Below are 17,239 nucleotides of genomic sequence, written 5' to 3'. Positions count from 1 at the left end.
AGAAATCAATCAAGATTGGGCGAGACGGGATCACAGTTTCACTCCAGTGTCGACCTCGGCTGAAAGACCTCCAATATGGCTGCTTTTTAAAACAAAGAGGACGCACTTGAATGTTGATGACAGTGATGAAAAGGGAAGGAGGAAATTGCATCAACAGTTTACATTGAGCTTTATCAGTAAAACCGCTGCATAAGAGCATGTGGCCTTTTGTAAAGGTTTGTTGGGCTTTCTTCTCGTGGACCTTGTGCACTGCAAAAAGTCCAGATCTTACCAAGAATATTTGTCTTATTTCAAGTAAAAATGTCTTATTTCTAGTCAAAATATCTCATTACACTTAAAATAAGACATGATCACCTCAGAAATAACTTGTTTTTAGACGATTTTCACTTGTTTCAAGCTAGTTTTCACTTAAAACAAGTGAAAATGAAGACAAACAAGCAAATTTTCACTTGTTCACGTGTCACAAGTGAAAATTTGCTTGTTTCATTGGCAAAATTTGTTTGTTTCAAGCTAATTTTCACTTGAAACAAGTGAAAATCGTCTAAAAACAAGTTATTTCTGAGGGGATCATGTCTTATTTCAAGTGTAATGAGATATTTTGACTAGAAATAAGACATTTTTACTTGAAATAAGACAAATAATCTTGTTAAGATTTGGACTTTTTGCAGTGTGTGTTTGTCTTGTTAGTGGGTGGTGTGCCAAAAACCATCTCTCCACCTCAAGTGCTGAGAAATTAGCAAGTTTTTAGTGTTCGGTACACTGAGTGCTGCGAGCTACCAATATTTCAACTTTCAGCAAAGGAGCACGCCGCTTCAAAAAGGGGCTTTCAAAGTCTCATAGCAACAGAAGGAGCCGCAACCGGCGTTTCATTTCATCCCACATGCATCAGTTTGGCGGCGCTTGCCAAAAAAAAAAAAAAAAAAGAAGAAGAAGAAAGTGGTCCCTACCAGAGACCGGGGCTTACTCCGTCTCGCACATCTGTAAAACAACTAATCCTCCAATAAGGTGGCTCTAAATGTACCATCTTACCCCGAGTGCTTTTTCAGCACATAATCTGCCAAAGTGAGGATCCCGGCTCCAGCGAGGATCCTCGCTCCGGCGGGACGCACAAAACGGCTACAGCGTGTCCTCAGAATGAACCCATTTATCCCAAATCCTTATTTAAACATCCAAGCCGTCTGGTTATTGAGGAGGGAGGAAACCTGGTGGAGCGTGTTCAGGCGGGGAGGCGGGAGACAGAATACCAAATCAGAACATGAGGATTTCGTCCCAAAAAACGAAATGTGACAGAAAGTCACCGCCTTCTCTTGTAATCAAATGACAGATGGAAACGATGATTGCTTAAGTCACTTTCACAGACTCATCTTAGAGATACTGAATAATAACTTCTGGGAAATATTTTTTCATCTTTATTTTTTACAAGTGGATATATACGATATATATATGTATATAATAACATTTTGGTATAGAATTCTTGGTAAGCCGAGTACCCAAAATGAGTAATATAGGATTCAATATTTTGCTTTCTTCATGTTGTGTCACTGGTGTGTCATGCCCACTCCCTATTGAAGAGTACTGAATGAGTTGGCTTGTTATGTTTCAGAGCAAACATACACACAGAGAGCGCCCTAATCTTAGATCAGGCTCCTATCGCTAAACAAAGTCAGCAAAAAAAAAAAACAAAAAAAAAAAGGTCATCAGAAAAGACGAGGAAATTACAATCATCCTGTACATGACCAGGCTATACAAAATTAGTTCAACCCTGTTTGTGTGCACTGTACACTCCATTGCTTTAATTAATGACACAGTAAATGGATGGATTGCTTTGCCACAACATATAAAAGTGGAAAAAAAAAAAAGAAAAAAAGATCCATTTCTGCACATGTGAAGGATATTCAAAAGCAGATAAATCGATACAGCCATCATTAACCCCGCAGCTCCCGCCCACTCCTAACCTGCTAATGACCCCCCCCCCCCCCCACCACCACCACCACCACCACCACCACCCCCCACCCACCCCACCCCTCCGGTATACAAACACATTCACTCGCACATGTACACGCCCACCCACCACCTCTCCGTGGATGCAGCGTCCTCCAATTATAGATGAAAGAAAGTATCAGGGTGATGGGATCTCGCCGTGTGTGTGTGTGTGTGTGTGAGTGTGTGGGCGCCACGGCGACGACCCGGTCAAAGTCACACAGTCCATCTCGAGGAGCCGGAGACGTCGTGAAGCGGGGGGCCGGCGGATGATGCCGATAAAACCCCGGTGTGTAACAGCGGCGATTACTCACAAAACATCCATGAGAAAACGCGGGGCAACGGGACGCCGTCCTCCCTGCGGCCGCACAAATCAAAAACGCCGCATAGCTGAGGTCGGGTTTTGACTTGTTTTGATGCTGCATTTTAAGGAGTGCCACCATTCCTGCATGTCTCTGCTTCCTTTTTTTTTTTTTTTTTTTTTTTTTTTCTGTGGGCGTGAGGACATTTCATGGATATTTTGTCAGCGAGCGTTTAATTTCCTGGCAGAGCACCCGACCAGACGGCTACACAAAGTGGCACATCTGCCCCTATATTCAAAACATTTAAAGCCTCAATACAAGCGATTCAATACGTGTTACCTCTGCATGTCCGTTAAAGGCCTGTGCTTTCAGGGTGGGTCTACACACTACGCTGGCATGAATCACAATACGATCCGTGTGTCTTTTTCTTTTTCTTTTTTTTTTTGCTCTACAAAACTACATGGACCCACCGCAGAAACAGTTTGTGAGCGCGTGAGAAGCGAGAAAATGAAAGCGGTGTTGATTCTGCTGAGTCCCCCCGGTGATTCAGCCGGGGCCAGAGGTGGACTCTACATAGTTAATTCCTGCAGCGCCAGAGAACAGAGCGCAGCCAAGTCCAGACACTCTGTACTGCAGCACCAGCTGGAGACACCGCTCTGGGATCCGACACTCGGCTAAACAACACAACGATAACGGATGTACTTCTACAGACCACAGACTAAACAGGCAACCCACCGATACTGTGTGTGTGTGTGTGTGTGTGTGTGAGCCCAACCCTTAGCCACAGGCAGCCTAAAAAAAAAAAAAAAAAAAAAATCTCGAGTCATTACCAAGGCCTTTTCTCTGAGAAAATGGAAAGATCAGAAAGGGTTCAGGGTCTGCAAAATGCTGCTGTCCAAGAAGAAAATAAGGGTGTTCAAGGTGGGCAGGGACATGTGTGTGTGTATATTTCCATTCAAATATTACAATGCATTTCGTGTCAAGCATCCTCCAAATCACAACAAAAGGGGGAGGCAATGATGGACCCGGTTTCCAATTTGTGGTTTTCTTTCGTGCCCCGTCTTTTGACTCCATCTGTCTCATTGCTTTTCTCTCGGTAGCCTCCTTGGATGCCCGTGATGTGAGTTTAGTCCCCTCTCCTCAGCACAGTCCCGACCCGAGGAGACGCGGGGCTAGACGGGGGGGGAGTCCAGGGGGGGATCCGTGGCAGTCCGGGCGGCCTCTCCCACCTCCTCAGCCGCAGGAGATGACGGTGAAGCGTTTGGAGATGCAGGACATGTTGTGCAGCACGATGCCCAGGAGGAAGAGCAGCACGCACGCCACGAGGATCACCGTGCACACGCCGGACCACGTGGAGCCCTTCCCTCCTCCCACCGGCCCCACGCTCCTCCTCTCGCCGTCTCCTCCCTCCAGCCCGACCGCCACGCCTTCCAGGCCCATGCCCAGGCCCAGGGGCTGCTGCTCGGGCACGGTCACCACCGTCACGCCCTTCTGCTGGCCGCCGGGCAGGAAGCGGCAGCCCAGCTCCCCCGGCAGGCCGAGCGCCCGCTCCTTGGCGACCGGCAGGGGCAGCATGTAGCAGCCGTTGCTGGGCAGGCGGATGAAGACGGGCGTGTGCTCGGAGGCGTGCGGGATGGCGATGACGGTGATGATGTCGGGGTCGTCCGGCAGCTGCGAGACGGACAGGCCCGCCGGGAGTTTGGTGACGCCGCGGCACCAGGGACAGCGGATCTCCTTCTGGCTGCTGCGCATCTGGGTCAAACACACCGAGCAGCACGTGTGCCGGCAATCCAGCAGTTTGGGCCGCCGCCGCGGGCTGTAGTAGTTAAAGCAGATCTGGCACTCCAGAATCGAATCTTGGGACAGAGTCTCCATTGTGGAGGTGAGGGAGGGCAGTCCTTTTTTTTTTTTTTAAAGATCACCGGCTCCTGATCTTAAAGCTGAACCTCAACGGGAACGCTGGCAGATAACGGCTCTATTTTGCAGCAGCAAAACAAACAAAGAAATCCAATATAAGGGGTTGCAGTATTCCCAAAGCGAGGTTAGGAAAGCAGAGTTAGCTCCGGCGCCCGACGCTCGGCCTCCGTCCACAGATTCACGGTGATGTCACAGCCCTTTGGTGGCCACATGGTGATTCATCTGCAAAAAAGAAGAGAGGAGAGCGCTGTTGAGATGATGAGGGCAAGGGCACCAATACGGGCAGTGACAGGGGCACCGCGGCAGACGGATACTGTTGAGTAAATTTTGAATCACGCACTGAACCTGGGGCTTGGTCAGAGTCCGCTCGGGCTCGGAGCCCCACATTTTTTAATTGGGCTGTGTTTGGGCTCAATTCGTAGAGCGGCTTTCTGACTTTGGTGGTCTTTTCGGCTGATAAACAGGCCAACGACGTCAACTACATCTCTAAAAACATCATCAAACGCACTTGCTGTTCGGGCTTGGAGAATTTCACGCAAAAATTAACCCTATAAAGCCTGAACTATGAAAGAATTGGCAGAAAATTCCATTTTTTTTTAATTGAACCCTTTATTTAGTCCTATAACAATATATATATATAAAAAAAAGAAATTCAAAAAATATGTTATTACACGACCTTTCTGGTGTATGATCTATGATATGTACTTGAAGTGCCAATGGTATGGTCCAGGGTGAACAGGGAAAGTGTTCAAAGGTATACAACAGTGTTTTGGTCAAGTTTTGATTAAACTGAAAACGAAAAACGGAATTGAAAATGTGTATCATATATGATACAAATGGCTTTATAGGGTTAAAGGCAGGTCCAAATTTTCATGCCCGATTCAAAACTGTACAGGAGAGCTCAATGGATCAATGAATCACTGTTTACATGAACTACAATAATCTATTCGCCTTGTTCTACATAAAACAATATTAGGGTTAAGATGTTTGCTTATATTCTCCTGCAGCGACGCCGATTCAGCCTCTCTCTCTCTCTACCGGGCGCTACATGCGATGTGACACCGCAAACATTTCGCTCCAGCACTCGACCTCCTCTCTGTAAAGGTTGCCGCGACGGTTTACCCTTGTGGCTGTTTGTTTTCTTGCAAATCTCGCAAAACACTGCCGCTTCAGGTCGCTTATTTACGGCCATACATTAAAACCAGATCAGACATGGACCGGCCACGTTCGTCACAAACGGCCACAAAAACTCCCGACAGAGATCCAACCTTCGTCATCCGAGCGCATGCACGTCTGCAATGTCCTGCAATAACCCGGCTACAATTAGAGTGCTCTTAATTTGAAAATTGCTCACTCTGATTATGACCTAATTGGACTTAAGGCGATCAAGCGAGGCTGTTAAGGCGGGCGTTTCTTATTGTTTGTTTTGTCTTAACTGGGTTAAAACTGGAATACTGCAGCCCAGGCAAACACAGAGCAAGGTTTTGTGACGGTTAATCTGATTTAACCTGGTGTTACAGCATGTGTGTGTGTGTGTGTGTGTGCAGACTGCAGGCGTGTCTCATCATCCAGGATCTCTCTTATTCATATTCACACAGATTAGTCAGTGAGCTTCCCTGGGCCGATCAACACTCTGCCACATCAGCAGGAATCACAGCCCTCCTGTCACACTCCTGACTCTGTGGAGAGAGTCGGGCGAACGGGCAGGAGGGAGGTGGGGAGGGAGGGAGGGGAGGAGGAGGCTGCTTTTTGTTCTTTTTAAGCCTGCTTACTTTTGAAGGATGCAAAGTAGGCATCTTCTCTCTATCGCTCATCACACACACACACACACACACACACGCTTGCATTGCTATACTTGTGAAAGCCTCCACTGACTGTTCATTCTCTAATCCCTAACCTTAACCTTCACCCAGTATCTGCACATAACTCTGCACTTAAAGGAATACTTCCCCCAAAAAACTCTGTATATTGTATTGCATATTGTGTATGCAAGAGGGTATAAGTGGAATATTTACTAGTATTTCATTAACAATTTGGTATGTTCTTATATAGCTATGTCTTACATCTCTGTGTTGCATGATTTATGTGGTAGGTGTATAAAACCATTTTACTGGCCCGAAGCTTGTATTGGATTTAGGATTGGACTCTTTACCAAAACATAGAATTGTAAATGAAGAGTTCATTTGCAAAAACAGATAAAAGCCATTCTTAAAATGAATACACCTTTTTCACTGGTACTGCTTGGAGTACACACACACACACATACACATACACACACACAAAGCATGATTTAGGATAATAAACATTATGCCAGGCTAAATAAACATATAAAAAATAGAAATAAATATAAAGTAAATTTTAATAAAATTCAAAAAGGTTTAATAAATTCAAATGGAGATATCTGTTTTTGCAAATGAGCTCTTCAAATGTATTTTTTGCCTGACAAAAAGTGGCATTTTACATTTTTGAATGCTGATTAGTGTCCCTTCTCAAATAAACAGTAACATAAAAAATATAAAATTTACTCAGCATTGAAAAGGGGTTTTAGCTGCGTGTGTCACTGTAAACGAGGGATTGAAAAAAAAAGGTCAATCATGTTCGAGCGGAATTGATCAGAAACTTTGACATACAAGACAAAAAAAAAAAATCATGTGAAAAGGTCTGTTTCAAATTCTCAAACTTGACTCTCTATGCATTTGCTGAATATGTTCCAAAAAAGTGTATTTTGCCTTAAAAAAAAAAAAAAAAAAAAAAGACGTTCCTCCAGCTGGTTTACTGGACAAACAGGACAAAGGCATGAAGCGCCTGTCTGGTAAAACCAGCCGGAGGCGGGGCTTCAGTTCGGGCCAATCACACACAGCTGCTCGTGCATGAGGCATTTCACAGAAGTGTGTTATTTTAGCAAAAGTACATTGGTTTGGAATGCACTCAACACCGAATCGAGGGTCAGGAATTCGAAATGAAAATGTTTTCATTCCTTTTCGCCGCCGTTTGTCAAAGTCGGCGCTCAGCCCTCCGTGAGGCGTGCGATCAAACGCCCTCTTCGCGCGGGGGTGTTGGTGACAGATAACATCAAATTCTTGGGTGACGTACCCTTTTAACCGTGAGTCCAAAAATAACCCTTAAAGGCAGTAAAGACCGACCGGCATGAACTCACTTCACAAAAAAAAAAAAAAGCTGAAAAACTCAAAGTTGTTCTCCCAAGCTTCTCAACACAAGTACACACACACACACACCCACACACACGCTGTGGACACAAAAGCGTGCCAGAGCTAACGAGACCTTTAAGCTTGCAGTTTCCATCCCCGTCACGCCAAACACTCCAAACCTCCAACAGGAATAACAAATGGCACTGTGCAGACTACTTATCTCACGGCGGGGGGCCTCGCACGGACCCCCAACGACGGGGAGGCGGTTGTCAAGCAACCGCCACGCATCATGATAGATCGGAGTCATTATTATGTAAGGCACATATCGCACATATCAGCAGCCAGCTGATTGCAGTAGAGGTGCGTTCGCGAGGCCCCCTTCGCCTCCATATCGGCGGTAAGTACGTTTAATTCTTTCAACTGTCTCCTTTTTGGACGCGGTCTCCATAAACATTTTTCCTCCTCCTCCTACTTCCCTTGCATAATCACGTCTACGGCATTAATCCATGCGGAAGCTGTGATAGTTTGCCTTTACAGATGATTAAACCCTGTCAAAATAGCACCGAGAAAACAATGAATACCAAAGAGGGCCCGTCCCCTGCTTTGTGTTTTATTTTTTCGTCCAAATTGTCAAGTGTGAAAACTGCTGAAGGGGGGAGGACAAGTGTGTCTAGATTCTTCTCTCCTCTCTCCTCTCTCTCTCTCTCTCTCGTCTCAAGAGTGGCGACGTCCCCCCCGGGCACAACTGTGGGTAGATGGCTCGAGCGAACGGCGAGACAGATGGAGCAGACTGAGCGAGAGGAAGGGACGGGAAGGGAGAGAAAAACGTGGTGATAGAAACGGAAAAAAGGTGACCACAGACTGCCCCCGCGACGCCGTACATCTCGGTCCTTTATCAAAACAAGATCTCACCCAATTAAATTGCTCACAGCTCCCCGCGGGGACACCAGCGACAGAAATGACAGATAAGAGCACGGTTCGCACCAAGCATGTGCACCAGCAATTAATTCGTCGTCTGAAGCGTTTACTCCTGCAGTTTGGCTCTTTGTGGGCCGACCGAGGACAATGGCGTTTGAGCTAAGCGGGCACCGGAGATGCCTGGAAATGCAACTTCATCCTCTTCCAAGAGAACTGGGGTGCATCTTTTTTTTTTTTTTCCTCGACCAGTCCTCCATCGCCGCACGCTGCGATTGGCCGACCACACCAGATGGTGGTCAACGGTTAGATAAAGGTTTATTCTGGTTAACGTTTGAGTCAGATTGAGCCGAATCCCTCACCCGACTCTCACATTTACAGTTAATTACGCAACACTTAGATCCGACCGAGTGATTTCAATGGACGAGAGTGCTGATATTCTGTACAGCAGCACTCTTGACCTTTCGCCGTTAACTATCACTCCGCTTTACAGGCCGTAAACGTTGTTCTCGTTAACCTCTGAGACCCAGAACTTCGGTCGGCAACACGACGGCACAAAAACGGACACGTCTGTCTGAAAACGGCGCCCGAGTTAAGCTGCGAATGGTCATCGGGAGAAGACGACGACGCGGCGGGGAGAAGTCCGAATGTGGCCGCTCCAGGCAAACTCGAGTTATTTGTGTTGGCGGCGGCCGCAAATGGATTAAACAACGATTTCATAAGCTGTTGTCACTTATTACCATAAACTAATAAATGGAGCCTTTTGTAAAACGGCTGTGTTATCACACTCAGGGTCATGCTGTGATTCGGTCACAGGCCACATCGTGCTGAAGGTAATCACAGCTGTGCCGATAATCAGTATCATGTCATATTGTTTAAATCTAAAAGGCGCTCCGTTGCTCTGCTTTAGGTTGCATTTCCTTTACTTTCATGGTGGAAAAAATACGTGCTCAACACTAGCCTGGCTGGTGCGTGCAGTGCAAGGCTATCCAAACATCAGCCGCCGCCTCCTTGTACCTGCGACTCGATTGTGTTTTCTTCACGTGCAACCAGAACATGTGAAACGTCAAAAATGATTGGGATTTTTCATGAAACGATTTTTCTGTGAAGTGAACTTTGTGGATGTTGATGTTGTTTATAATAGGCCACTAAAGTGATTTGGTAAAAGAATGGGAAAAAAGCACTGCGGTGCAAAACTCCTGCTTTGAAGTAGGTCTGAAGACAGCACTATTATTATTATTTTCACAAATCACATGCGTTAGTTAGCTCGGCAATCTACTGGACACTGAAATTAACATCTCAGTTCAGTAGTTTAACAGCAAATATCTCATTTAACAATAAATTAAGTCGGTCACACATGCAATGGATCAACCCTGTGGCCCTCCTATCGTCATGATTCAACATATTTTAAGGATGACTGGCAACAGAGGACCAGAAAACCTATGATTTTCTTGCCAAAGCCAAACAATAATAATAATAATCATAATAATAATAAGGGATGGATGTGCCTTGTGTTGTCTAATTAACTTGTCACTTTTAACAGCTGCCTAGTAATGATATTAGCCATAATGCACAAAGAAAAGCCCAGTGTTGTAATGAGATTTCTGCTATGAACACATGGGCTTGATTTATAAATCAACACTTCACTGTTATCTTTTTGAGGAGGCTAATTGAGAGCTCCTTTTATATTTGACTGCACCCTGCACGCTGCTCACAGACCCACTGAACCCCCATTCGTCTGCCAAAGCCACAAAAGGAGTCCCACCTATTTGTGTTGGTTAGCATCAGCCGCTTCAGCAACCAGACCTGCATCTCTTCCCCTGTGCCGTCAGCATCAGCACCAGCAGCCCGAGGCAAAACACCTCCTCCCCCGGCCAGGACCGGAGGCCAAAAAACCCTCCCCGGCTCCTCACGCCTCGCGCCTCGCTCCGCGCTGCCTGCCTGCCTGACCTAGTTTCTCCACACCCTCGCCGAGTCAAAGTCGAAGAAAGTGCAGAGAAATCCTTGTCATTTCATGGGGGAACGGGGAGAGAGGAAAATGTAGAGAGGGAGGGAAATGGAAAGAGAAAAAGAGAGAGAGAGGGGGGAGAGGGAGAGAGAGACCTGCCCTTGAGGGAGCGAGACAGCCCTGGGTATTACTGAATCCTTTTCCCAAAGATAAGGATTAGCTTTGATCTGACATAAATGCTTTGTGGCTCAATATTCCCATACTCTCTCTCTCTCTCTCTCTCTCTCTCTCTCTCTCTTCCCTCCATCCTCTGCTCGCTCCCTCTTCTTCCCTTTTGACTGAAAAGCCTTTCCCCTGCTTCTTCAAATCAGTTCTTCATACTTTTCTCCAGGTGATTTCCTCTCCTTGCCTGTATTTCCCCACCTTCCACCCTTCCCCTCTCGACGCTTTTTCCCTTGGATTTCGGACGCTTAGAGGCAGAGGAACCGAACGGGGCTGCACAGTAAATGCAAAAAAAAAAAAAATATCGAAACTGCAATATCGGCCGCTGCAATTTACGAAGAACAAGAGGTAGCGCTTTCTCTCCGAGGGGGAAAGTCGTTGCAGACTTCTTAAATAAGCGCCGTGCAGAACCCAAGGCCTGCCGATCAATATGCACACCTCATCCTCAACATTGACATTTTTTTTTTTTTAAGCAATGCAAAAGATACTACACAGGAAAAGCTGTGTCACAATTTATCTCACTAAGGCAAATGTTCAAGCAGATTTTTTTTTTGTCGATACAGTGCAGCGTTCAATGCTGGGGAATTTATTTTCAGCTTTAGTGCTGCTGCTGCTTTCAACCTTTTTTTTCCAACCATCTGCAGCCTTGATGACACACCAATCAGCTGCATGGAACAGGCCAACAAACGCAGTCGTCCCCTGTTATTTCCTCTCATTTATTATTATTTTTTTCAAATTTCTTTTTGGAATTGGACAAAAAAAAAGCATAATAATAATAATAATACTAATAATAACAGTGCTACTCTCGCCGAGCGCTCCGAGGTCATGAAACACAGCAGGCTCCAAGAGCAACCATGGATGCAACTCAACAATATGATTTATCGGTTCAACTGAGCTGTAACCAGGGCAACCTGGCTTTTCGGCAAAAGCTCAGTTTGTGACCCATTTTCCATCACACCTACACAGCAACACAACCACAACAAAAAAAAACCCCACAAGGTCCAGGAGCAGCCACTGAATATAAACGGCGTCCGTAAGGAATTCAATCTGAGCCGATTTACAGTCAAAACTGGGAATAAATCAGCTCGGCCGCTTCGAGGATGGACACACACACATGACATGTATCCTTATTCCCAGCAGACATATGCATAACATCTTGTCATTAATCCCAATAGTGGGTTCTGGGGTTGCAACATTTTTGGGAATATTAAGAGATGGAGGCTTTTCATTGGAAATGTGGCTGCTCCTTGCAGAAGCTCTACAGTATCATATCCATATAGAAACATAAATCTATTATCATAAGGAAACTGAATCCCAGTACCGGGCGTCGGGTTCTGTCACTTGGTCTCATGGTTTCACACTAACTCTGAACCTCCATCGGAGCGGGTTGTTCCTCAGGTTTTTCTATATTCCTTGTTTATAGTGTTTATATTGCTTTTTGCTATTTATTATCTGTTTATACTGTTTATAATGTAAATTATGCTTCATATTTTGCTATCCACTTTGCTGCTGTAATGCTTGAAATTTCCCCACTGTGGGACTAATAAAGGAATATCTTATCTTATCTTATCTTATTTTAAATAAAAATGCAAAACACTAACATGAATGACTTAAAAACAATTTTAGTTATGTGTTGAACATGGGACTTTTTTCACTGCACAAAAGAAAACAGGGATTTCGAGGGATGAATTCCCAGCGATCCAAGTCACCCTGGGTGGAATCTTTACTGCGTGTGTGTGTGTGTGTGTGTGAGTGTGTGTGTGTGCGCAAAGCCACTTGAAGCTTGGGGACTTTCCAGCCTTTTTTAGACTTTTCCTTCATGTGGATGCTGGATATCAGTGTAAGAAAAAAAAACTAAAAACACATCATTCCCCAGAGGTTCCTCAAATCTGACCCTGCAGTGTTGGCCTGGTGGTGGCGCTGTGCTGGGACAATCCGGTTTAAATTCACTCCAGCGTCAACGTCAATCAGTGCAACCGGGTTCAGTCCAAAACGAGCAGCACCGGCTCGGAAATTGCGCAAGAAATAATGGACGGCGCCCCATCTGTAGCCACTTAACTGATCTTTAACTACGGGGAACAAAAATGCCTTTCTAAAAAAGACATTTAGTCTGGAGATTAAATGGGTTTCTTCCTCTAAGGGCTCAATAGGGGTCCTGTTCAACTTAACCCAAACACGCTGCGACTCCTAGAGCTGCCTAGAACCGAGTGCGATCCAGATAAATTGGAGCGCGCTGTTACAAGCTGGCGTTTTATACTGAAATCGAGCGAAACACTGCGACGCTCCCGACGCTCAACTTCCCATGGAAATTCACCGGAAGGTTTCAGTAATGATGCAGAGTGCCGTTGCAGTGGCCTCTACAACCCCGACATGCCTCTGGTCTGCTGGGACTAACCAAAAAGGACACACACAGGACTGAACTCGGCTCACACACACACACACACTCTCACAAACACACTCACACTCGCACACAGTCCCTCTAGGCCTCCACACACAATCAGCCGAGGAGAAAGTGCACTCGTCCTAGCAGACAGCAGTTAAAAATAACTGCCACGGCGGGAAGCACACATTCAGGCACCAACACACACACACACACACAGCAACTCCACCCAGCTCAACACAAACTCTGCCAATATAATAAACTACCTGGAACAAGCAGGGGGAGGAGGGGGGTGAGAAGCATGGAGGAGAAGCTCGCTAATCTCCAATCCCCGAGGTGGTTTGAACCAGAGAAATGTCTGGCTGACGACGTATGTTGTAACACTCGGGCAATTCATAGGAAAATATCAAAGAAAAACTGCAAAAAGTATATGCATATAGGTTTCAGAAAGATCATCAAAAGCGCTCACACCTCGCGCGCTCGGAGCAGCTTACGTAACAACACGTTGGCAGGTGTGAACAATGCCCTTTAATATCAGGCAGCAGCAGATAACCAAACGGAGACGTCTGAAGATTTCTTTATTTATTTACTTGTTTATTTCATAGGGAATTTTTTTTTTTTTATTATAGCACAAACTTTGTTCACCAGGAGCCAAACCCGGTAGTTGCATTTCCATAAAACATCTTCATTAACTGCAAGAGGATTAAATGCCAAAAAAAAGGAAATTGAGGTATTTTTCCCTAACAACCCATCTGTTAAAAGGACTATTCCACCATTTTGGGCAAAATACCCCCTCTTTTTGGGCTGTTGCCAGTAACTCAGCCATGCAAAACTAACACTGCAACCTCGATCCGGCCTCAATTTTGTTTCCGAGGGGATTTTCATGCACATGGTGTCACAGCATCTTCCAGTTTAACATCATACTAAAGTGGCAACAGGCGACAGAACCGGTGTTGCCGACTTGACGTCACTGTCGTTAGATTTAGCGAGTTTTCAGACCCTCTTGGCGACTTAAGTCCTCAAAAGCGACCGGTGAGAAATCGAGCGGCTTCTTCCGATCTCTGGGAGACTATCCTGCACCACCAAAACTGCGAAAGTGTAATTAATTATGGAGCATTTCTAATTTTTTATTTCTAACTTGGAGTGAGTGTATTCATTATATTGTTTGTATTTACTGCACTGAGCTACTGGATGCCTAAATTTCCTCCAGTATTTATCTGTCTAATGAACAGCGCATGCACAGCTCATTATAGCCGATCACAAATGATGATTTTGTTTTTACGCTATGTATTTGTCAATCACGCAGATCAGCCTGGTATGCAAATTAGATGGCGACGCCGACAGCCAATAGCGACCTTCCTTCCACAGGAGTCGGTAACATCGGACAGAACGGACTCTCTGAAGTGTTCAAAGACAGGGACACCCCCAACATGTGAGAAATGCCCGGAAACTAGAATTGCAAGATATTTTTGTGTCTGTAATATGAGCTTACTGGTTATACTCAGCTTCCCAGAATGCATTGCGTCAGCCCAGACTGTGCGATCAGTGTTGTGATGCTGATGCTGATTTCAGACTGAAGTGAGTGTTTCTCTGCTCTCAGCTGCTCACATCACATTAATACACTGGCAGCAGCCGACTCACTGAGACCAGACCTACATCCTGCCTTCAAAATAAAAGCAAACTCTTGGTTATCGTTTGTGAATAACGCTTTTATTTTGTAAACAACTGGCTGAATTTGTACCGCGGACAGCTTGAGAGTTGTTTGGCGTCTCTGAAAACATCGGCGCAAATTTCCAAACAGGTGTTATTTGGATAAACCGATCACATATCGGTCATCTACATGGCTACTTTGTCACCTGATAACATTTAAAAACTTATTAAAGTGGCATATTTACAGTGTCAGAATGAAAAGTATAGCAGCTTTTGGAGCCTGGTTTAGAGTCCCAGTGTCACGCCGGCCACTGTGAAATGCATTTTGGGATACTTAGCCATATACTTCAGTGTGAATGACTTCAAACTAGAGTTCTCATCGGGCCTGAAAATTAAGACCCGACCTGACCCGGGCCCGACTGGGCCAGCCCGAGGCCCTACCTGACCCGACTAATTAGCCAAACTTTAGGCCCGACAGCCCGATAAAGCCCGAAAAAAAAAAAAATCGCCAAATTCGCCATTATTTAGCAGCGCAGGTGGCTCAAATTCTAGTAGCAGTGAGAGAATGGACATAATAGTTGGCGAAAGGCAGCTTCAAATGTTCAGTTGTTCATAAAACAGAAAAGTAGGCTATTAATTTCTCCGTTCTCTACTTCTCTGTTGTAAAGTGTCTTTGATTTATGACTCTGCCAAGCAGTCGCGGTTCTGCCTATAGTTGCCGCCCTAGGCGAAATTACTGGCTTGCGCCCTTTCATGTTACTACTCCAACCCCCCCGCCCCCACGGCACCAGTCGGCCACGGCACCGGGGCACCATCAGTCGGCATCAGGCGAGTCGGCCGCCACACCGACCGGCATCAGGCCGCTCACCTGTCAGATCTGGCAGACCTGACCGGGTGGGCGTGGTATCGGACGGTGCCGCGGCCGGCCCGCCTGATGCCGACTGATGGTGCCGCGGCATGTGCGGGTCAATACGGTAGTCTAGAAAACTGGCGATTTTTTTTTTTTTTTTCTCGTGCGCCCCCAAGTAGATTGCGCCCTGGGCAGTTGCACTGCCCATAGCAAAAACCGTCCCTGCTGCCGAGTCTGCCAGCACAGCGGGATACTGCTGCAACTCTCTCTCGCTTGTTTGCGCTGCGCTCGCACAGCTGGTTGTCTGTTTGTCACTGAAAGTTTAGCCTCCAAATCCAATCCAGTCTCTCACTCTCTCCACCAGTCACATAAAAATGAAACGTCATAATCAATAACAGAACACATAATTCTATTTTTTATTTGGGAAAAAAAAAAAATCCCCCACAGAACCTGAAGCCTGACCCGACCCGCCCAATTCACGTAAATTTTAGGCCGGGTCGGGTCGGGTTCGGGCAGAATATGAGAACTCTACTTCAAACACAGTCTAAGTCCTAACTCGGTGAAGTCTGGACTGCTGCTCTGCGAGTTCTTAGCCGGTGTGAACATCACTCCGGTCACAGGAAGGTCAATTATGACACAGAGCGCAGACAAATTAATCATGCTTGTACATGCCTGTCACTTCAAATCTCTCATTTTGATTGGCTGCGAGGCATTGTGATGAGTGCCAATATGTCCTGGTGCTGTCACTCACACGGCCTGTCTGCACATGCACCTCCCCCCCGTCCTGCTGACCGGCCATACCTGCGCCTCATCCGGGACCGGGACACGGCAGCAGCTGCTCAAGAAACAGCGAAATGATTTTGTGACGTTGACAGAGTTTGGAAATTTACTTTGAATTTTTGAATTACAGTTGTCCCTCACTATAACGCGGTTCACCTCGCAGTTTCGCAGATTTTTTTTAGTGCAATTTTGCATGCTTTTTTTTTTTTTTTTACTGGACTTATTTTTCTACGAAGGTTTGAACTTTGAGAGTGTTTAAACAAGAGAGAAAAGTGAGAAAATGTTAATGCCTGTCTGAGAAAAGTGTATAAAGTGTGTAGTGAGGGGTTTTACAGCCTTAAAACATCTATAATAATTGTAAAAAATAAAGCTGACTACTTCGCGGATTTCGCCTATTGCGGGTTATTTTTAGAACGCAACTCCCGCGATTAACGAGGGACCACTGTATTGTAGGATTAATGCGCACATTTTTACATGATGCACATATTTACAAATGAGGATAAATGCACAAAGTAGGATAAATTCATATATTTTTACGCAATGCATATCATTTTTTTCACAAATTTCTAATGCACATGTTATTTTCTTATAATTTCACTTCTGCTTACATACACTTTTCTCGTGAGAATTTGTGCAACTGCAAGTGACCTAATTTCCCCTCAGGGATCAATAATTAGATTCAGATTCTGATTCTGATTAACTTGAAACTGATAACCAGCCTCCAGTTAAAAGGAGCCCATTTTGAATCATTTTCTAATAATTCTGATAATTATTTTAAAAAATAATGACTTAATAATTAAACTGTGTCATAGCTGCAATAATACTTGGTGCAATGTAAAATTTGCACAGGTTTGTTGCAGCGAAGGCACTATATTTGCAGGTACCGGGCTCAGACTTGAACCCTTCCAGTGCAGATGGACTGTACTGTGATGCCGCCTTTGCACTGCGTTGATTTCACACTAAATATTCATCGACGCTGCATGCAATAAGCTAAAACGAATATTAACTCCCCCGTTGTTCTTGTGATGCACACCATGAATATCATCACGGGATCGAGGCTGCAGCGGAAATGTATGCCGTAACAGCGCAATCAGAAACCACATCTAATCAATGGAATCTGGATACGTCGAGCAGTGGGAGCTTCGC

At 45.4% G+C, this 17,239-nt stretch overlaps 1 protein-coding gene across 1 annotated transcript in view; it reads right to left on the bottom strand.

Annotated features, from left to right (window-relative positions):
* Nucleotides 1-2,413: 2,413 nt before the first annotated feature.
* LOC115378962 (E3 ubiquitin-protein ligase RNF152-like) overlaps nucleotides 2,414-17,239 on the bottom strand; it is a 61,651-nt gene continuing 46,825 nt past the window's right edge. The window contains exon 2 of the mRNA XM_030079558.1: nucleotides 2,414-4,421. Within this exon, the coding sequence (XP_029935418.1) occupies nucleotides 3,516-4,157 (642 nt within the window). The 5' untranslated portion in view covers nucleotides 4,158-4,421 and the 3' untranslated portion in view covers nucleotides 2,414-3,515. The remainder of the gene's footprint in view (nucleotides 4,422-17,239) is intronic.

The sequence above is a fragment of the Myripristis murdjan genome, chromosome 20, assembly GCF_902150065.1.
Source record: "Myripristis murdjan chromosome 20, fMyrMur1.1, whole genome shotgun sequence".
NCBI classification, from domain to species: Eukaryota; Metazoa; Chordata; class Actinopteri; order Holocentriformes; family Holocentridae; genus Myripristis; species Myripristis murdjan.
This window is presented reverse-complemented; position numbering and strand designations above follow the sequence as displayed.